At 53.1% G+C, this 20,344-nt stretch overlaps 10 protein-coding genes across 10 annotated transcripts; 4 read left to right on the top strand and 6 right to left on the bottom strand.

Annotated features, from left to right (window-relative positions):
• Nucleotides 1–428: 428 nt before the first annotated feature.
• P152DRAFT_377831 (uncharacterized protein) lies at nt 429–923 on the top strand (the record flags this gene model as incomplete). The annotated part of the gene is made up of 2 exons (XM_033675651.1): nt 429–531; nt 649–923. Coding segments are annotated over 2 exons (378 nt in total), but the record flags the coding sequence as incomplete, so codon positions are not given.
• A 198-nt stretch (nt 924–1,121) lies between these two features.
• Nucleotides 1,122–4,242, bottom strand: P152DRAFT_468847 (putative alanyl-tRNA synthetase; the record flags this gene model as incomplete). Its single annotated transcript, XM_033680850.1, has 6 exons — nt 1,122–1,295; nt 1,343–3,742; nt 3,788–3,823; nt 3,876–3,902; nt 3,952–4,097; nt 4,149–4,242. The coding sequence occupies 6 exons, from the start codon at nt 4,240–4,242 to the stop codon at nt 1,122–1,124; spliced, it is 2,877 nt and encodes a 958-aa protein (XP_033530329.1).
• Nucleotides 4,243–4,519: 277 nt separating this feature from the next.
• On the top strand, nt 4,520–5,333 carry P152DRAFT_462264 (uncharacterized protein). Its single transcript, XM_033680304.1, has 2 exons — nt 4,520–4,721; nt 4,783–5,333. The coding sequence occupies exons 1-2, from the start codon at nt 4,625–4,627 to the stop codon at nt 5,298–5,300; spliced, it is 615 nt and encodes a 204-aa protein (XP_033530328.1). The 5' UTR covers nt 4,520–4,624; the 3' UTR covers nt 5,301–5,333.
• Nucleotides 5,334–5,858: 525 nt separating this feature from the next.
• P152DRAFT_462261 (uncharacterized protein) lies at nt 5,859–7,000 on the bottom strand. Its single transcript, XM_033680303.1, has 3 exons — nt 6,761–7,000; nt 6,184–6,706; nt 5,859–6,136 (listed from the first exon to the last, which is right to left on the bottom strand). The coding sequence occupies exons 1-2, from the start codon at nt 6,893–6,895 to the stop codon at nt 6,359–6,361; spliced, it is 483 nt and encodes a 160-aa protein (XP_033530327.1). The 5' UTR covers nt 6,896–7,000; the 3' UTR covers nt 5,859–6,136; nt 6,184–6,358.
• A 137-nt stretch (nt 7,001–7,137) lies between these two features.
• P152DRAFT_462260 (HAD-like protein) lies at nt 7,138–8,339 on the top strand. The gene is made up of 5 exons (XM_033680302.1): nt 7,138–7,325; nt 7,487–7,520; nt 7,571–7,777; nt 7,828–8,103; nt 8,166–8,339. Exons 1-5 carry the CDS (start codon nt 7,310–7,312, stop codon nt 8,221–8,223), a joined length of 591 nt encoding a protein of 196 aa, XP_033530326.1. The 5' UTR covers nt 7,138–7,309; the 3' UTR covers nt 8,224–8,339.
• Nucleotides 8,154–11,048, bottom strand: P152DRAFT_211193 (uncharacterized protein). Its single transcript, XM_033674418.1, has one exon. The coding sequence runs from the start codon at nt 10,719–10,721 to the stop codon at nt 8,526–8,528; it is 2,196 nt and encodes a 731-aa protein (XP_033530325.1). The 5' UTR covers nt 10,722–11,048; the 3' UTR covers nt 8,154–8,525.
• P152DRAFT_211269 (cytochrome P450) lies at nt 11,049–13,082 on the bottom strand. Its single transcript, XM_033674421.1, has one exon. It carries the CDS (start codon nt 12,963–12,965, stop codon nt 11,376–11,378), a length of 1,590 nt encoding a protein of 529 aa, XP_033530324.1. The 5' UTR covers nt 12,966–13,082; the 3' UTR covers nt 11,049–11,375.
• Nucleotides 13,083–13,625: 543 nt separating this feature from the next.
• On the bottom strand, nt 13,626–15,304 carry P152DRAFT_404891 (uncharacterized protein; the record flags this gene model as incomplete). Its single annotated transcript, XM_033676788.1, has 3 exons — nt 13,626–14,273; nt 14,330–15,100; nt 15,146–15,304. 3 exons carry the CDS (start codon nt 15,302–15,304, stop codon nt 13,626–13,628), a joined length of 1,578 nt encoding a protein of 525 aa, XP_033530323.1.
• Nucleotides 15,305–15,680: 376 nt separating this feature from the next.
• P152DRAFT_462256 (uncharacterized protein) lies at nt 15,681–18,410 on the top strand. Its single transcript, XM_033680301.1, has one exon. It carries the CDS (start codon nt 15,827–15,829, stop codon nt 18,335–18,337), a length of 2,511 nt encoding a protein of 836 aa, XP_033530322.1. The 5' UTR covers nt 15,681–15,826; the 3' UTR covers nt 18,338–18,410.
• On the bottom strand, nt 18,051–20,051 carry P152DRAFT_462255 (acyl-CoA dehydrogenase NM domain-like protein). The gene is made up of 4 exons (XM_033680300.1): nt 19,027–20,051; nt 18,647–18,970; nt 18,500–18,595; nt 18,051–18,447 (listed from the first exon to the last, which is right to left on the bottom strand). The coding sequence occupies exons 1-4, from the start codon at nt 19,747–19,749 to the stop codon at nt 18,391–18,393; spliced, it is 1,200 nt and encodes a 399-aa protein (XP_033530321.1). The 5' UTR covers nt 19,750–20,051; the 3' UTR covers nt 18,051–18,390.
• Nucleotides 20,052–20,344: the final 293 nt, after the last annotated feature.

Raw genomic sequence — 20,344 nt, 5'->3', positions numbered from 1 at the left:
TCGAGGCAGCACATTCCGATTCCGAACTGAGCAAACAAATGAACTGAATATTACCGGATACTTCCAACTTCCAACATCCATCACCACCATCAGGTCATCGTGCAGTGCTAGGTCCATATGAACCATACAAAATGTGAATGCCCTACACTTCAATTCGGTCAAGTCCTATAAAAGGTAACCGCTCAAAAACTATGAGGCCAAAAACCGCCGCTTGCCTTACTCTTCATCATCTCCCCGCCATGCATGATCCACGATAAAAAGCAATCATGCCCGACCCCCCACCAGACCAAACTCCCTCGTCTCCCCCTTCCATCCACCTATCCACTGTCCCCTCCTCGTTCCAGCGGCAAACCTCCCGCGTCTCCTGGACGGCCCCTGCGACTGAGGAGCATGGCGTCTCGAGCAATTCACCCGCTTTATCGAGGACCCGATCGACCGGCTCGCAACGACGATGGGGTGAGCCTGTCCGAAAGTTCTGGCGGCATCAGATCTCGCTGGTGGTGCCGGCGACGTCGAAGCGCGATCATCTAGGTAAGAAATTGGCGTCTGGAAGCCGAGCATGTCCATTCCCGCGCGTTTAAGTGCACTTGGGGCCAAACCATGCCGACGATATATCACGTTGAGTGACTGATAATATCCTACACACAGCACTCGAGCGCACGTTCCTGGGCTATGTCCGGGCGGCCATCCTGCTCTCCATGATCGGGGTGATCGTAGCCCAGCTATTTCGGTTGCAGAACACGCCCGATCCGGATCGATCGTTGGGGTACTACCGGCTAGCGATTCCGATCTCGTCCATCTTCATCGCCGCAGCGATTGTGGTGACGCTCCTTGGGGCGGTGCGGTTCTACAGGCAGCAGCATGCGATGGCGAGGGGGAAGGTTCATGCGGGCGGGTTTGAAGTGTATAGCATCATGGCGTTGGTGATGGGGGTACGTTTTGAGAGACGGATGGAATGGTCAATGCTAACGTGAGCGGTAGCTTACAGTGATGCTCTTCGGGCTACTCCTGGCGGTAGACATACGCCAAGAGAGCGGTTAGCATTGCAGCTCTTGACATAATCTGCATCAAGCAGTATATTGCGTACACGGGAAGCTAGTCCCTCATCTGAATAGAATACATCAGATCTTGAACTTCTCCAAATACTTGGTGGCGAGCTCGACGCCGTCGTCGATCTTGTCAACGTTGGTCCCCTGCCCAAACGCCGTAGCCCCTTTCCCGCCCGCCTTCCCTCCCACCGCCGCCGTAACGGCATTCGACCACTCGCTCGCGGATGCGCCCTTGGAGCTGAAAGCCTGTAGACCGTTAGCGATGTGACTCCGCGATCGACCACGATGCGTACCTCGGGCACATAGGACCCATGCGCGACTCTCCCCTCCCCGCTATCCGCACCGATGAGATACACCATACGGCCCTTCTCCTTATTTTGCAGGAACTTTAGTGCCTCGCTGATCGTCTTCGCCGTGGTCTTGTACGGGATCTTCACCACCGCGAAGGGGCTCGTGTCCTTCGCGAGCTGCGCCTTAACCACCTCGAGCACCTTCGTGCTCAGTTCCTTCTCCAGCTTCGTCTTCTCCTTGTTCGCGTCTTTGACTAATGTTTCGATGCGCTTGGCGAAGGTTCGCTTGGTCAGGAGGCTCACCGCGAGCGCGCCGAGGTCGAACTGTACTTTCTTCATCTCGGCGTCTTTCTCCGCGCTGTACGATGTGCGCTCGAGGCGCGCGAGGCGCTCGTCAAACGCCTTCGCGTCTTCTTGCACGGTGATCGCATCCTGGCCCGTCACTGCCACGATGCGGCGGATCCCCTTGGCGATGCCGCTCTCCTCGAGGATGATCAGCTCCTTGATATCGCCGGTCTTGTCGACGTGCGTGCCGCCGCAGAACTCGACGCTGACCTCGTGCCATTTCTCGTTCTTGACGTCCCGGAGCAGCTCCTCCACCGACACGCCCACGCTAACCACGCGCACCGGATCGGGATACGTCTCGCCGAACACGGCGCGGACGCCGTTGATCTCGCGGGCGGTGGCGAGGGGTACGTCTTTGGAGTACACGGGGTTGTTGGCGCGGATGTACTTCGTGCAGAGGTCCTCGATCGCGCGGAGCTGCTGGTCGGTCACGGCGGACTTGTATGAGAAGTCGAAGCGGAGTTTCTCCGGCGCCACCAGCGAGCCCTTCTGGTCGATCTCGCCGCCAAGGGTCTCGCGCAGGGCGAAGTTGAGGATGTGGGTGCCAGTGTGGTTGTTCTTGATTGGGTGACGACGTTCTTCGTTGTACATGGAGATGACCGCGTCGCCGACGGAGAGGGTACCATATTTCAGGTAGCCCGTGTGGAGGACGTAGCCGGCGTACACCTGGACATTCTGCACCTCCATCTCGGCCACGCCGTCGATGATAATGCTTCCGGTGTCATACTCCTGTCCACCTTGCTCCGCATAGAAGTTCGTCCGGTCCAGCAAAATTCCGAATTGATCGCCTTCGGGAATTTCGCCAGTGGATTTCACGAATAGCTTCGAGTGGTAGAGTGCCTTGATTTCCGAGGTGATGTTGCCTTTGGCGAATTTGGCAGAGTCATCGGTCTTGGGAACGTCGTTCATCATTTCTAGCGCCCCGAGATCGTGCACATCGAGCTTCACCAGACCGACCGCCGCCTTCTTCTCGCTCTTGCTTGCCTCCTTGGCTTTGGCCTGGGCTTCTTCGACCTCTTTGTCATTGATGATCAAGCCCCGCTCCTCGGCCATGATCCTCGTTAGGTCCACCGGGAACCCGTACGTATCGTACAAGCGCCACACGTCCGTACCGGGAAGGTTCTTGGTGTCCCTCAGCTTGCAATCTTGCGCGTATTTCTCGAACATGTGCTCGCCGCGATCCAAGCTCCGTGAGAACGATTCCTCCTCCTCGTCCAGGATCTCCATGACCTCCTGCTGCTTCTTCCGGATCTCCGGGAACATGTCTCCCATTTGCTCCACGAGCTTAGGGACGAGCTTGGAGAAGAAGCTGCCGATCTCGACGTCGAAGTACTTGCGAGCGTATCGAGCTCCGCGGCGAAGGACGCGTCGAACCACATAGCCACGGCCGACGTTGTTCGGAACGCCACCATCGGAAATGGCGAAGGTAAGCAGCCGCAGATGGTCAGCGACGACTCGGTATGCGGTGTCAATTCCGTCTGGATCCTCCTCCGCAAACTTGCCACGGTATTCCCTCGCCCCGGTAACCTCTTGGATGGCCTTGAAGATCGGGGTGAAAACGTCGGTGTCGTAATTTGACATTTTGTTCTGCAATATGGATACCAGGCGCTCGAAACCCAAGCCCGTGTCGATATGCTTATTTGGTAGCGGTCGCAGGGACTTATCTGCCTCACGATTGTACTGAATGAACACGTTGTTCCAGATCTCGAGCACGTTCGGGTCATCCTGGTTGACGAGATGGGCAGCGTTTCGACCGCCTAGTCGGTCGTAGTGTAGCTCACTGCAGGGCCCGCAAGGGCCTTGGTCGCCCATCTCCCAGAAGTTGTCCTTCATGTCTCCGGGGAGGATATGGTCGTCGGAAACGCCAACGGCTTTCCACAGGTCTCGAGCCTCCAGGTCCGGTTCGAGGCCACTTTCAGGGTCTCCCTCGAAGTAGGTCACGTATATTCGGTCGGGATCCAGACCGAATTCCTTGGTCAGGAGCTCCCAGGAGTATTGGATAGTTTCCTTCTTGAAGTAGTCCCCGAAACTCCAATTGCCCATCATCTCGAAGAACGTCTATCACGGTAAGTAGATGATCTTGGCCTAGTAAGGATCACATACATGATGGTAGCTGTCTTTCCCAACATCGTCGAGATCCTTTGCACGTTAGCCTTCGCCTCCGCCTCCCCTTCGCTCATCTATCACTCACATTGTGCTTGCCACCCGCACGAATGCACTATGGATCTGGTCAGTTCAAAGTCTTCCACCATCCAAAACGAGCGTACCTTCTGCGAGTTGACCGCGCTTTTCAATTGGGCGAAATCGGATTGCGGATCGACTGTGCCAAGGAATATTGACTTGTACTGGTTCATTCCCGCATTGGTGAAGAGGAGTGTTGGATCCGATAGAGGGACAACCGACGAAGAGGGAACTGACTCGAGTTAGCTATAGCCTGACAATGAATGACTTCTTGATCACGTACCGAATGTATGTCCCCTCTTCTTGAAAAACTCCAGGAATGTGTTCCGCACATGGGGTGCAGACCATTTTGGCTGCTCATCGACTATTGAAGCCATACTGCGCGGAATGCACGGCAACCGTGGGGCAGAATGAATTCTTGTCGAACGAGGGCGATGTGTCAGCGGTGTTGACGAAATAAACAAATCGCGCCGAGCCGATAATGGAGATAGGCGGCGGAAATTTGGAGTAGAAAGGCCTAGAAATGCGCCGTCGTGACTCAGAATTTGGTCGAACCGTCGATGGAGAACTTGGAGGCCTCTGGAACACATTCAAATAAGCTCAGCTCCCCCAGTCGCCACCAGGGATTGGCTCTCAAAAGGCGTTTCCTTGCGACGCGAACACACGACACTGGTCAATTGCTTCGATTGATAAGAGCTTTACCTATCTCGAGTTATGTTTCTGGACAGTTGAGATTTTGCATGGGTGGCAATGTTGACGATGACGATGGAGGCCCCGCATGGCACCAAGAGGCGTGGCGACAACTCTATTGAGGATGAGCAACGCTTTGTCAAAAGATTCAATCTACTGGATATTGGTAGGTTGTTCCCGATATATCAATCATGTCTCTCCTGGTTCGAATCTAATTCCGCCTCTAGATCCCAATAGCAAGCTATACATTCCGGCCAGTGCCGATGGCGTCCGACAGAACGATGTCTCCCCAAACAACCTCTCCCCAAAGAAACCAACCCGGTCTCGACCCGACGATGATCGGATGCAGGTAGAGGACACAAAGCATAAAGTCTACATCTACGATCTTGACGCCGAACTTGCCGAGCCCGAGCCCGAGCCCGACGAGGACCGCCGCATCTTCATCCCCGACATCGAGAAACACCTCTCCAAACTCCCCCGGCATCTGCTGAAAGGTGCGGAGCTCCAAAGCAATGCGAATAATCAATTGATACCTTATACCATCCCTCGATCGCTGTCGGTGCCGCAGGAGACGGATAGCGTGAGGAAGGCGATCCTCGAGGCACGACGGCGGATCCACGAGGAACAAGCGAAGAAGGAGGAGGCAGCCAGCAACGACATGGCGCCACAGGACTTAGGGACCTCTTCGCAAGCAGAGCAAGCAGAGCAAGCAGGAGACGACCCCGATGCGATGGATTTGGATTGAGGTGGTCAACAGTTCTTGCAGAATAAAGCAACCGTATAGTAGCTTACCCTACTCTGTCGCCTAATCTGGTCTGACCGTCAGCCTCAAGAGCATATGCAACTGGTGGAGAGTGGGTTCGAATCCATGAAATATGTGATACGAAGGAAGGCCTACCCCGAACTCCAGTATGCAGCGGAAGCGATTCGACTGGAGGATTATAGCAGTGCATCTAGCTCCGGAATACCAGTGGGACACCGAACTCTTCGCTTGGTTTCACGAGTCGGTTTCAAAAACGAATGCACCTAGTCGGTTGTTAGCATCCGCTCGAATGGCTGAAGAGATATCTGACGACGGGTCGTTCGCTATGACGGACGATTGTGGACCGCCGGTTGCTTGGGATATTGGCGTTGACGGCTGAGGTTGTTACTCTGAAGATATAGACGATTTCGTGTGGACTAATATCCCTTAGATGGATGCTAGACGTCCGTACGATCGCGCATAGATGCTGGCAGTTCGCGTATGCGAGTTGAATCTGAGACTGCAGCTGACGAGACTAATGGCGAAGGCTCCTGATTGCAATGGAGTCCGTTTAACATTTGTATTTCGTTGGAATAGCTATGGTAGATTTATCGCCTATGTGCTAGTCCGAGACAAGGTCTTCTCAATCCTTTCGCCTCCTGAGGGCTGCTCCCACCTCGCCGGAGCTGACCACCAACAAAATGGCAGAGAAACTCTTCCATATCGGATCATACAGTAACTTTGAATCAAGGCAGATCGAGTTCTTGCCGATCTTCTCATACATACTTGTCATCTCTCCATCAGTCCCACATTGTGTTGTCGAATTCTGCTGCGAGACCCTAACTGAACGTCAATAACTGCTAGTTACTGGTTGAGGGTGGCTTACTCCTCTATTCCCATCGATATCTTACAATCTTATCCCTTTATCTGTTATCAATAAGTAGGAGGCTTCGATTAGTTGCAATGCCAAACCCTTGACCCGTCTTCGCCATCAACTACCTCCCCAGCTTTGCCTAGGCGACATCCCTTTTCTACTACCGCGTACTGCTTCGCTAATGTCCTTATTCTTCGTCCAAGATTTCATAAACCTTGTAGCCAGCATCGCCACTACCCGGTACCGGCGCCGTCCGCTTCGCAGCTTTGCCTCTCGTCCGTCGCGTGCTAGGAGCGGGAACAAACTCGCGTACTTGGGTGTCGCCCCCGAGGTCCATCTTGTCGTTGAGCGCCCCCGAAGCGCTCTGAAACTCGATCTGATTGCGCGGTCGCTTTCGTTTATTCCCGGTGGCTTGCGATGCTTCATCCGCCTCCTGCACGCGCCACCGCTTCACGATTTCGTCCTCCTCCTTGTTCTCCATGCTGTGGAAGGATGCGTGGTGGTTGCAGCCATCGCATTCGAAAGATGTGGCGACCTGGAGAGGGGGATTAGCGTACTAAGAAGACTTGGCTTCCGGATCTCGACTCACCTTCAAGGGATGTATCATAAACCTCATGCAAGGACATTTTGAGGCCATCATTCCAGACTTGTGTTGGCATGACCCTCGAGGTGGAACATAATTCATAGAAACCCATATGCTCGGCTGTGCTCCATTGGCCGCCATGCGTAACATATGAATCTTCAATTGTCTTCAGTGCATTTAAGCCAGGGTTCCGTATAGGTTTGGCAAGAGAAATAGCTTGAGAGTTGGGAGGAACGACAGTGGCGAGTTGGCCATCAAACCGGAAAACCGCTGATGTTGATAAATAGGAACTCGGAGTGCGCGAATTGCCGCTTCGTCCGCCGTATCACATCAACTCACACACCATCTGTGATTGGTGAACTTGATGTCTTCATCCCCCCTCCAGAGCATAACACGATAAGACTCATACTCTGCTGCTGTATGCTCTTCTTGAGAAGATTCGCTACTATGGCACAAGCTCATTCTCGGCCGAGGCGCTTTGCTCCGCTCGAGCAGCCAGCTGAAGCTCATGCGGGAGGGACGGAGTTCAAACCTTTGAGAGGCATAATATTTGACATGGACGGGACACTCTGTATGTCGGATTCCTCTTTGAAGCGTATATAATAAGCCGCATTTATTATTCGTATTCAGTCTGTCTTATTTATTAGATTTTCAGTCGATTGGTTTTTGAAAATTCCGTGCTGCCCAATCATATATCCGTCATTGCTCTCCTCTAATGTGCTTCTGATCCAGGCGAGCCACAGAACTACATGTTCGGCGAGATGCGGTATGAACAATGGCCATTGTTATATAGGGTTAAAGCTGAGGGTGGCCTAGGAATGCTCTTGGAATCGAGAAACCGACCGATATCCTCGACCATATCTACTCGCTACCCGACGAAGAACAGGAAATTGCCATGGAGAAGATCCGTGCAATCGAACGGCAAGCGATGACGCTACAGAAACCGCAAGCTGGACTTATAATGCTGATGGCGTATATCGAATCGAAGGGCATCCCCAAAGCGATTTGCACCCGGAACTTTGAGTACGAGCATTCGACGAGGAAGCGGCTACAGCAATCACTAATTTCCATAGCGGCCCGGTCAACCATCTGCTTGGACGATACCTCACCGAGCACCACTTTCATCCAATAGTGACACGAGAATTCAGACCGGCAAAGCCGGATCCTGCAGGTATCCTTCATATCGCGTCGGAATGGGGCCTCGATGGTGCAGCAAGCGTGATAATGGTCGGAGACAGCTTGGATGATATGACGGCCGGTTATCGGGCTGGTGCGGCGACGGTACTCCTAATGAACGAGACGAATCAGGTGCTGGCGGATCATGAGCATACGGATTTAACGATACGCAGGTAAGCTTCTTCTCGGTAGTTCCCCTGAAACAAGCGCTTTGCTCATGGATTTTTGCGAGTAGATTGGATGAACTCATCGACATTCTGGACAATGGATTCCAAGGACGGCTAGACTCATGATATGCGCCCTCCTCGGATCGCAATATGCCATAGACTGCTAGAATATTGGAACGAGTTTCATTTTCATCTACGGAGGAGAGCAGAGTCAGGTAAAACCGACCTTGCAACAAAGTAGGTACCTAATTAGGTACAAGAAGTTCCTGGTGCTATGTTCCAGTTTTGTGCTTGAATCGATTTGCTCCTCCAACGACCCTAAGGTGTATCGCTCAACACCCCCAATCCCATCATCTTGCCCGAACTCCCAATAGGAACTACGCCGTCTCCCTCACTCGCCTTTGCATTCAATTGACTCTCCAATTACATCACACGCGCTTGCTACGGGCACGGCCTGCTTTTCGATCACGAAACGATCGCGACACCATCGGTGTCGGGGGCTCGGCTTCCCCTCCCTTGCCGCTGTCAACAGTCTTCTGCCTCTCAGTTTTCGACATCGAGAACATGCTAAAGGCCGTATCGAGCTCCTCCTCCACCTCATCTCTCCACGAAACCACCGGCTTCTTTCCTCCCCTCTTCGCCGACATGGCCTTGTCACGCTGACCTGTTGCGGTGGGTCCATTGCCAGTGATCGCACGGAACCCGGGTCCCGTAACCTGGTCACCGTGTTTGAGTTCGAATTCGTCGCGAAGGGATGCCATAGTTGCCCCTCCCTCCGTCATTCGGGGTCCAGCGGAAATCATGCTTTCCCCGTCGGATGACTCCGTGGGCGACAACTCGGAGGATGGAGCGCGGATGGTACGCCGACTCGCTGGTGTCTTCGCTTCCGCCGCCTTCCGCTTTGCTGCATAAATCGACGACAGAGGATGATCATCGGTATCCGATGCGCTCTCCAAGTGGTTGGTGGAGCCCCGTTTGATAACCACGACCTTGTTGCCGTACTCGTCCCTGACTCGACGTTGAATAATGCAATCCGGGTAATCATCCTGATCGGATTCAGGGTCATATTCAGAAGATACCGACTCATCAACCTCCATCCTATCCGGATCAATCGGTCCCCCCCCCCCGAGAGGAGCATGTTCCACCACCGGCTTGTTGATCGGAGTGAATTTTGAACCCGGGTACGCCGAACCTTCTCCATTGTCCGCCATGTCTTCGTCCGTGTCCGGGACCGACGAGAGAGGCGAGTCGCTCTCCGCATCGTATTGCGAGTTTGTAGATTGGTTGATGGCCTTGAACCGGGTTGATGACGACGCACAGGACGCCACATTCGAGTGTGGAGCTGCCATGGCATTCGAAGCGCGGTTGGACTGAGTCGGTCGAGGTGGTCCACCTGCAGCATTGCTGGGACGAGGACGACGCCTGGAGGAAGCAACTCTGCCGCCACGACCCCTCGACGAAGAAGCAACTCCGCCACCACGTCCCCGCGACGAAGAAGCAACTCCGCTACCACGGCCTCGCTGCGCCGAAGCAATCGATCCTGACTGTTGGGTGTTGCTATGGGTAGGATGCTCCGAGTTATGAGGAACTGTAGTCCCTTGTTGATGAGTAGTGTTGGTGCCAGCGTGATACGCCGGATGCCCCTGGTGATGAGCAGCAGCTTGACCAACGTGACCATGGGTAGGCTGCCCTGGGTTCTGGGGAGCATGTCCACCACCTTGCTGCTGCATTGCCGTGCCGACATGCTGCTGGACCGCACCGCCGGCTTGGTTCTGGACAATGGTCGCGGCTTGCTGGAGCGGGTTCGGGGCATTTTGATTCAAGAGAGCAGCGAACGGCCCAGGCTGCGGCTGAAGAAGGTGCGGAGGGTTTGCGATATTCGGAAGCTGGTTCATCGTCGGGTTGATCACTTGTTGGTTGCCATTTAGAACATTCGCATGTAAGTTGAGTTGCATCTGACCGCCAGTGAGGGCGAGAGTACCCGCTCCTGGCGGAGCGTTGTGGTTGTTCGGCTGCATGGGATTGTTCATGATCCGGAACAGATGGGGCTGTTGATACGCGAAGCCAGGCCCCGCGACGTTGACTTGGGAGATCGCCTGGGTGTTGAAGAGGTAGATGTGCCGCGGAGGAGGATTCCCACTCATGATCAGTGACAGGGGGACATTGGCCAAGTGAGAGTGGTTCTGGCCTGGGTGCAGACTGCACGGAAAGGTCGAAAGCAACCCATAGTGGAAGTTGTCCATGCCACCTGGGGGCACAGTCCCCGCGGCCATCGCGCCATGAAACCCATTGCTGAAGATGAAGACAGCATACATTTGGACCGAACGGCCTGAGGAATCCTGAGCTGGGAACGCCGAAGGTCCAAGGTACAGCTGTTTCGCATAGATCTTTTTGGAGTCGGTAATTTTCAGTTGTTTGGGAAAGATCCTCTGGCTCTTCAAATATTTCGCGAACTGTGCCTTCTCGGCTGGAGTGATCGGCGGGACGTATTTGACCTTGAGATTCTCGGGCTGTCCTCCACCGGGCAACCCAGCCGATTGCATCGTCGGTGCTCGAGGAGGACGAGGATTGGGTCCGTTAAGTGGGTTGACGCTCGGAGCAGATCTGTTTACTCCAGACGACATGGCGATGGCGTCTGAGCAGGTTATCGATCGCGATGAGCTTGGATCAAGGAGGTCGGAGAGGATAATAGGTGAGAAAGGGATGGAGGTTTCAACGAGACCTCGGAAAAGTGAGGGTAAGAGTGTGAGGTGGATGAGGTATGAAAATTTAGCAAGATGAGGGTAGAAGAAGAAACGGACAGTGCGGCAAGTGATAGCAATCCAAGTGAATGGGTGAATTGAAGATCATCTTTGACATGTGGTTTGTTGTCCGCGTTATTCACAATGATTTGCAACACAAGAGACCCTGAGCAACTCTTATCGCACTGATGACTATTCAGCCTGCCATTTACACGTAAGGTCCGAGTATCAATAACATGACTTCCAAATTTGCTGGATTTGAGTTCATCTTCGGAATAAAAGAGAATGACTCCCATATTCTCACTTACTCCAATTACCTCCATCGCAGGCATAGCCAAGTCAACAATATCAGTGCTCATTCAGTCTTATTCAACCAAGTGACCATTGTCAAGATCAACAATAGCCAAAATAGGCAATGTATCGTTCGATTCTCCACTACACCCAGGCTGATAAATTCAGGCAGGAACGGAATGGATGGTCGTCGTGGGCGTCGAAAGACATTCCAGAGTTTTGGGAACCACAGTGTATCCAACAACATCACAAGACTACTTTGAACCGTGGTCCGATGAGTTGTCGCGGTTTGATCCTTGCTCGAACGTCTTTTGCAGGCTCAAGGATGTGGACGGGCAATACATTGTCCTTCTTTGGTGGAATAGCAAGGGGCTCAGAAGCAGATCCACACCTGGATATGTCGAACTGGAGGATTACGAGAGCGACAAAGCTGAGAATCTCGTTGGTTGCAAAGTGCCTGCCGGGGCAGAGTGTGGCGCCTCCACCGAATGCTCGAAATGCCGCTGGATGGATTTTTGGTATTGGTGTCGAGGCTCCGGTTTTTGAAGTCGGTTTTTCCGACGTCGTGGCTGAAAGGGTTCCATTAGAGGAGTCCAGAAATCGGGATGGATTAAATTGGTCAGCATCGTCACCCCAGATGTCCTTCGCGCCATGCATGATACCAGCGGATATCTGCACGATTGACCCAGATTGAAGAAAATATCGGTCTGCAAGGATGGTGTCTTGCAAGACTAGACGGGTAGAAAAGTTGTCCGAGCCCAAACGTAAGGCTTCCCGGTACACAGCGAGGAGGAGCGGAAAGTTGTTTCGTAACCGCTCGATACTGATGTTTTGTCCCGTCACGGCATTTCCCATGATCCCCTCTCGGATCTCACGGAGCATTTCGGGACGAGCATAAATATGGAGAATGACCCAGAAGCTGGTAATGGCGGTGTTGACCACTGCTGCAAAGAAGAATGATAGCTCCGATCGGGCAATCTGAGGCAAGGTCCAGCCAGCTAGAGACGCAATCTGTATGCGCTTCTGGATAATCTTCGCCCCGGAAAGATGATGGCCGTTGGCAAGATACTCTTCAAATGCTTTTGCGAGCCTCTCCCGTCCACGATACGCCTTACGAGCCGTAATCGAAGGCATGAGGTTGACGAGCAAGCCTCCCAAGTTGTGGTCGAAGTCCCAGAAACTTTGGACGAGTGTGGGATCTACCGCGATTGGATTCTCTTTTCCATAGACGAAGTGGGCCGTCGAATAGGTCACGACTTGCTGCACCCAGTGCAATAAGTCGACCACCATACCATCCGTGCTCTTCGCAGATTCCTGGAGGTGCTGGGTGAGCTCCGTTGCAAGTTGGGCCGATGCGCTCAAACTCAGCTCGTTCAAGCTCTCCCCTAGGGCCAAAGAGGAATATACTAGGTCATGCATCTCAGGAACGAAGCCACCAGGGCCGTCTTCGCGGTTAATGTTCTTTCTGATGATCTTGACCGTATCGTCATCCAACCCCAGGACCCTCTGCGTAAGGATAGGGATCAAAGGCGTGAATGAAAGCGATTTCGATCGTTGTACCGTCGCTGCTAGCGCTGCATCAGTGACCACATACGTCCTGGAATTCAACGTGGGAAGCGTGAATATAGGGAGTTTGCGGCGTGTCCCGACGGTTTTAGTGTAACGTCCGCCATGAATGATCATGCCCAAGATATGGCCAATCCAGGGAATATTCGAGCGAAGGACGGGAGGTTCTCTAGGGTCGACTTTCCGGGTCGATAGATCGATGAGGATTTCATAGATCACGACAGCCCCCAGGAGGAGAGCTGAACCAGTGTAAAGCGATAGGTTCTCCATGTTGAGGCTAGAAGAAAGCCATGAAGATACGTACAAAGGGGCTACAAGTAACCATCTATGTGATTAGGATGGACTTAAATACAGTAAATTGCATTGACTGCGAGATAGGTATGTAGTACCATTGCAAACGGAGATTCGGTAGTACTGCGAACGGAGATATTTCTGTTCAGCAGACCATCATGTGAAGTCGAGCAAAATGATGCTGAGATGGACAGTTGAAACATGATTGGTTGAATGTTAAATTGCATCGGTGCTAAATTTCCTAGCGTGAAGGCCGCAAGGCGCCAACGCCGCTCTTTATCCATCAATCCAGTCCATGTCTCATGCATGAACAGAATGAATCAACTGAACATGAACAGCGGAACTGTTCTCGATGTCAACGGAACGGGAAAGCAATGCTCAACACTTAGATCACGCCTCAAACCAAGAGATCACATGAATGATATAGCGCCGGCCTGCGCCGATTCCTCCAGAACGCGCTCGCAGAGAACCAGAAGACATTCACGATGACGAAACAAAGAAACGAAAATTGCAACCCACGCTATATGCAGACACGGCCAGAACAAAACCAAGAGACGCAAGTTATGGATGGGTTGAGGAGGAGTGAGAGTTGGGACACTTTACCCAAGAGCGGATCTTGGAGTGTGTTTCCTGTCGGCTTCAAATAGCTTGTAGAAGCTTCTTCAGGTCTTTCTCCATGGCTTTCCTTCCGTCGTAAGTCGTCCATATCTCGTGAGGAGTCTTAGGAACCACATCCCAGACGACGAGGTTGTCGGTGATGGTCGTGAGGTCGTTCTGCTTCTTCTCCCACGCAGAATCCTTCCGGACCCTGACTCCTGAACTCATGACGACCAGTGGAGCCGAGCGGTCTTGGATAACGCGTGCAGAGGAGATGTCTTGCTTGGTAAATGAATCAGCCACAAGGCTCTCCTGCAGCTCCGCCTTGATGAACCGGCCGCTTTGGTATGCACTGCGACCATAGATACGGTCCTCCCTGGTCCGGCCGCGGAAGAAGGCACCCACCAGCCGATCGATACCGAGAGGTGAGATGATACCCCACGCCCAGAGCCAGAATCCTGTGCCTGGCGATGCGAACCTGTAAAGTAAGTCTTCGTGCAGTGGATCGATCAACATGAGTCCGGAAACCCGGTGTCCGTTGTTGCTTGAGAAGATCCGGCTGACAATACTACCTTTGCCTGCCGAAACAAGAACCCAGGGTCCGTCCTCTCCCGCTATGGCAAGCGCCTCCATCAGAGCTCGAGCCGTCATTCCCGCCGAGTGCGGTGATGGCGCATTATCTGACCAAGCCTAAGCAGACCGTCAGTCTTGTGGATATTGACACTACAGGATGGGATCAACCATACGTAGCCTGGTCGGTCCCAATAACAATATCGCGAGATGGTGCCATTTTTCAGACAGTTATATGCCCACGGTTCCAGACCATATTCGACAGTACCTTCACCAGCCTCGAGCAATATTGTTGGCATCGGTTTGCCATCTGCGTTGGTCGCATTTCCTACGCAGGCAAGATGGACGGCGTACTTGCCATCATCCACCAAAATCTTTTGTCCCTGCATCCTCAACGACGAATCTCTGGCTCTCAGACTTAAGGTAGCCGTGAGGAGAACGACAATCGCTATAAAAACGCTGAGAATTATTGTGGATATCAACACTGACAACCATTCTCTGGCGGTTCGCCGCGTCTCGGGCCTCCCGGTGAGCCTCTCCTCTTCCTCCTGCTTTCCCCACGCGACCACCCGATCCACTGTTATGCACCAGACGGATATGAGGAATGCCCATACAACGGACGCAATGCCAACCCAGCCCTCCTCAATGCGAAGCTTTGACACTGCCAAGATGAGGATCATATCCACAAGGAGGAACAAGCTGACCACGGCGGCCAGGATTCGCATGGCCTGGGACGGTGAAGCAAAAAACAAAAGAGATACCAGGATATTTCCAATGGTCAGGCATGTGAACGAGAAGTGCGTGAACCCGGAGCCGCGCGATTGGAAGCCCGGTGGGGAGGCGAAAACCGACACCAGGAGGAGGATCCACCAGATGAGGGTGATGAATAGGAACAATACCGTCAAATACCGCAGGAATCGAATGGTCCACAGATTGTACGGGGAGACCTACTTTCTGTTAGAAGGGAGGGAAAGCATGGTAGTGATACTGACGGCTGGGTCGTCTGGGTCCAGATACCCATCTGACCGCGGAGGACGTGGATGTGATGCAAGGAGCCGTGTCCTTTCATCTGGCTCTCGTGCAGACAGATCCTGATCATGCCCTTCCCCGCTTCCTCGAGGCTCTTCCTCTGAATCCCCCCACTTGGGCATACGGGATGAAACCATGTTGTCTCCAACAGCAATAGTACGAGTGGAGGTTGAGGGGAGTGTTACGAAATGCAGTGGAATGGTGGGCTTGTGGTTGAGAGAGGTTGTGAAACTCTGCGGCTCTCAATGCCTGCAAAATACCTGAGCAAAGAATGTTGCATATGCGATCGGGGGTTTGACGATGTACGTCATCGATCGAGATGTGATCGATATTAATGCCTCAGGCGTTAAGGCCAATATTATTTAGAGCAACATGAACACGTGATGTGAATCGATATTGGCCTTTATGCCTTATTGTTGCCTCAGCCTTACAATCGAAACGGAATGGATGCTGGATCTCGTGAGAACGCGTGCCTAGCGCGTCACAACTTTCCGTCGCGTTGTAACCAGCCTACGATCGTTTGTCATCCCAAACGCAACTTTCGATCGAGTTTTTCCTGTCGTGCATAGGTGCGGTGCATCTCACGTTGCCGAAGGTGGTCATATATCCCGCACTTATGGGACGATTAACTCGACACACTTCATATGCCCCTCGAAGAGCATTCTTTGTCCTCCCACAACCGTATGCTAGGCCATAGCAATGAAGTCGGGGGAACTGCCAATGGAGAATCCGAGCCACCGACGAAGAAGAGACGGACTTTGGATGCCTACATCGAGATCGAGAAGCCTGGAAATGGTGTATGCCAGCTTGTGCACCCTGAAGTTGAAGAGCGCCAGGACGAGACTACTTCGGATATTGAGACCGAGGGGAAGCATCCTGACGACGAACGACAGCCGACCGACCTGGAAAGCGCTCTTCCTCCTATAGAGACGGATGAACAGGCGATTGACGAGTACGAATCATACCGGTCGTCACAAGAGGGCCGAAAGGCACTGGAAGGACGATTGAAAGAACGGAAGTGGATCATTGGACAGAGCTCAATATACGTTGATGCCTTCAATCTTGCACTTGAAACGGTCCTAGAGGAAGAAAGCCATTTGTTCAACGAGGCAGAACGCGCGATATTTTATATCTGGAGAAGCTTAAGTTATGAGGCACAGTACCTCTATGTCAGGCTCTTCCTCCGAAAAACGTCGGCATGGCATCGAGTATCGAGCCTCGGGTATTTCAGCGATATTTCGGATCTGGAGTCCGCGCTTGAGACTTTACAAACCGTGAGAGATCTCCCGACCGTAGAAAACGAAGAGCAGTCACATCCCAACGGACTTGAGTTACCTGAAGGGATGACACTAGGCTGCAGCTTTACTTTTGCCGGCCGATCAGAACAGGAGATAAAGACGCTCGAAGAGGCTTCTTCGTTACTGAAGCTGGATGAGCTGAAAGTGTTTGCGAAAGAGGCAAAAGTTCAGGGCAAGAACAAAACCGAATTGTTGCAGGCACTTCGCAAGACCAGTCGAAAACAGGCTGGTCTCGGGTGGGTGAAGAGATCCAATACGGAAGAAACGACGGAGTCGAGAAGCGGTAGTAATACGCCCAAGGTTGAGAATGATATGAACCTCGACGCGCATTTCCTTGACAAGATCCTTAAAGAAACCGGTCCATGCATCCGGCTGAGCCTTCCAGTTCTAAAGTTGTTTGAACGGGTACATCTGGTCTTCTATCGGTCTACGGAATGGACCGAGAAATCGCTGACCGCCATCATTCTCTCCCGGATCTCGCGCCGCAATTTCCCGGACTACATTGTTTCCCGGTCCGCCTCCATATTCGACTCCCGGGCGTTGCTGATCGAATACGAGAGCGCTCTTCGGGCGCAATTCCGCGTCGATAACCTTCTGGAATTCAACGGACGACCGACTGAGGAGGCTCTGCAGGATATCATAGATGCCTTCGAAGCGGTCTATCCGCGATGGAAGACGTTGCTCGCGGAAGAGCAACGGAAAGAGGACAGCATATTTCACAGCGGTGAGGGTGCGTATCTGCGGCGCCTCTCGCCGGCGTGGGTGTATACCCGGATCATCCACAAAGCGGTGCACGTCCTTGGGAAGCAGAAGCAGCACCTCCGAGAGCACGCCGTTCTGTCTGACCTGCTTCAGCAGCGGTTGTTCCACGCCTCGCGGCGAGGCGCTTGGTATCAGCGCAAGGCGTTGCTCGAGGAGCACTACATGCGAAATCTGATGCCAGACGAAGGCCGCAACGAAGCGGCGCAGAAGAAGCACTGGACGCGAGTTGCATTGCGTACTTGCGAAGAAGGGTTACAGGACCCTCTCGTTCACATTGTCCACCACTACGACCTACAGAAGCGGATCACGAAACTGGAGCGCCAACTCAAGATCGCGAAGCGAGCACAGCATGACTTTGCGCATGTCCGTCTCGCGAAGCCGACCGAAAACACGATATCAGGGATCCGTGTGGAGAAGTCGACGAGCCGGCCAAATAACGAAGGCAAGCGGGGGTCCGCAACCGTCTGGCTTGACCCCCTGGAGGACGACGGTCTCTGCCGAGTTGAGTCCCTATGTCTGTCACACTATCGCTCGGAAGGATGGAAGGGCTTCCACACCGAAGGTGGGATCCTCCGCACCTTGTTCGCCTATCTGTTCTACGATGTCCTATTCGCGTATGTCCCTCACGTATTCCAAACGTCCTTTCAGACATGCCCGTTGGACCTGCACACCGATGCGTTTTATGCGGCGCGGATGAGCGAGATCAATGGGCGGTTGGCGCAGATTGCGAACGGTGGCACGGAACGGCTGATTCGCAACGTGTACGATGAGCACCACGAGAAGCGGACGTGCGTCGTGGGATTGGATTGGAATTTTGATATTGACGACGTGCTAGAAATCGCGGTGTGCTTCGATGGCGAGGCCTTGGCTACGATATGCAAAGTGATGGCCCAGGAGTACGCGCAGAGAGGAAGCGGAGTGCCGGACCTGTTTCTGTGGCGCATGGGCCGAAAGGAAGTCATGTTCGTCGAAGTCAAAAGCGAGAACGATCGATTAAGCGATAACCAGAGGCTTTGGATACACGTAATGACGGGTGCGGGCGTAAAAGTTGAGCTTTGCAATGTCATTTCTAAGGAGGTACGGTATCTCGACTAGCAGTGTCTCCTGATGGACGACGAGCGTTTGGATTGGCCACGACGGGATGACAATTAGTAGCTGCGGGGGAGATCAAGCACCTTTTCAGCCACGAAACTCATGATCATCTCCTACAATGAAAGTCAGTGATTTGTCTCCTTATGATCCGTATTGACCACTTACCCGGCTGACGGGGGCAATTCTCGGAACAAAGCATTCCCGCAGGTATCTCTCGACATGGAATTCTTGCGCATAACCCATTCCTCCATGGGTCATGACCTATTCGTCGTCAGTATGACTCCTGTAGTGTAAAGCTGGGGCAACACTCACCGCCCTCTCACACGCCGTGAAGGCTGCCTCGGCTGCCAAGTACTTCGCGCTGTTTGCGGCAACACCGACAGCTTTCGCCGTGATGCTTTTGTCTTCTTTGCTCCTGTCGTACAATCTGGCAGCATGATACGTGGCCAGTTTCGCGGCTTCCAGATGCATGTATGCCGATGCCAACGGATGTTGAATACTTTGATTCTGCCCAATCGGTCGACCAAACACCACTCGGTTGCGCGAGTAGGTGGCCGCCTTTTGAAGGGCGGCGTAGCCGAGTCCCAATGCTTCTCCGGCGAGGAGACAACGTTCGGCATTCATGCCATGAAGAACCTGAGCAGCCGCAGTGTTAACTTAAGTTCCAAAATTAGCTGAAGATGGGAACATACGATCTTGAAGCCTTGGCCTTCTTCACCAATCAGTGAATCGGCAGGTATCCGATAGTTGTCGAAGAAGATTTGGTTGGCATCGATCGCTCGACCACCCATCTTCTTGATTTTAGTCATTTCAAGACCCGGTTGAGATTTATCGAGGGGAATGAAGAACAACGACAGTCCTTCCGACGGTTTTTTCACCTGGTCCAGCGGCGTCGTACGCGCCAGCAGAATCATATTAGTCGCTACCTGCGCGGACGAGATCCAAATCTTCTGCCCCGTGACACTGTACGAATCCCCATCTTTCTTGGCCGTCGTTTGCAGCTTCAGCGTCTCGAGCCCCGTGTTCGGCTCCGTGACGCCAAAGCATACCCTCCTCTCCCCTCTAATCAACTCCGGCAGCCATCGTTGCCGTTGCTCTGCGGAGGCAAACTTAGCCACCGGTTGCGTCGCGTAGACATTGGCGTGTATTGATTGCGCGCCAGCGATGCCACCTCCGCTCTCCGAGATGGTATGGAGCATCATCGTCGCCTCCGAAATGCCGAGTCCCGCGCCTCCCAGCTCTTCCGGCAATGCAATTCCGATCCAACCGTCTCGGGCCAGCGCTGCGTGGAGACCGTGAGGGTACTCACCCGATTCATCATGCTTGGCCCAGTACTCGTCCGGAAAATCCGAGCAGATTTTAGTGATGGCATCTCGGACTGCCAGCTGCTCTTCGGAGAAGCCGGACAGCTCCATGATCCGAGACGGAGACGTCGCTGAAAAGCAACGTGCCTGACGTGCAATACATTGCGGGGTTGCCTTGGAGGCTATTCGTGTCCCCGATCTTGATAAGGAAAAAAGAGTCCGCGAGGAGAAAGACATTCTGTGCTTATGGCTGAAAGGAATCAAGGATATCGGCACCCATACAAGAGTCGTGCAACGAAGCTTTATAGAACCGAACAAGATACAGGAGATGGTCCGTGAAAAGCCCAATTAAGTCCGCGAATATATAAAACCTTCTTGTTAAAGCTATAGTAGATATGCAAATGGAATCCAGGATCATGAATGAAAGTAAAGGAGCATTTCAATATCCCCACGCTATTCCCGAGGATTGCCGTCAATCGGTCCGGGTGCCGTTACGTTGCCGGCCTCGGGGGGTTGGCCTGTCAACCGACTACCTCCATTGGCTGGATTTCATTGGTTCGGTTGGCAGTTGTGAGTCTTGATGCCTTGTGGCCTTCGAATCTTAAGCATCACGTGTTTTGTTCAATGGCGCAGTAGTGTGGCACAGCTTAAAATTGCTTACTAAGGAGTACCCCTGTCACCATCTGTGGTACGTAGAGCACCACAT

The sequence above is a fragment of the Eremomyces bilateralis genome (genome assembly GCF_010015585.1).
Source record: "Eremomyces bilateralis CBS 781.70 unplaced genomic scaffold P152scaffold_32, whole genome shotgun sequence".
NCBI classification, from domain to species: domain Eukaryota; kingdom Fungi; phylum Ascomycota; class Dothideomycetes; order Eremomycetales; family Eremomycetaceae; genus Eremomyces; species Eremomyces bilateralis.
The sequence above is the reverse complement of the archived record's forward strand: the minus strand, read 5'-3'. Positions and strand labels throughout refer to the sequence as shown.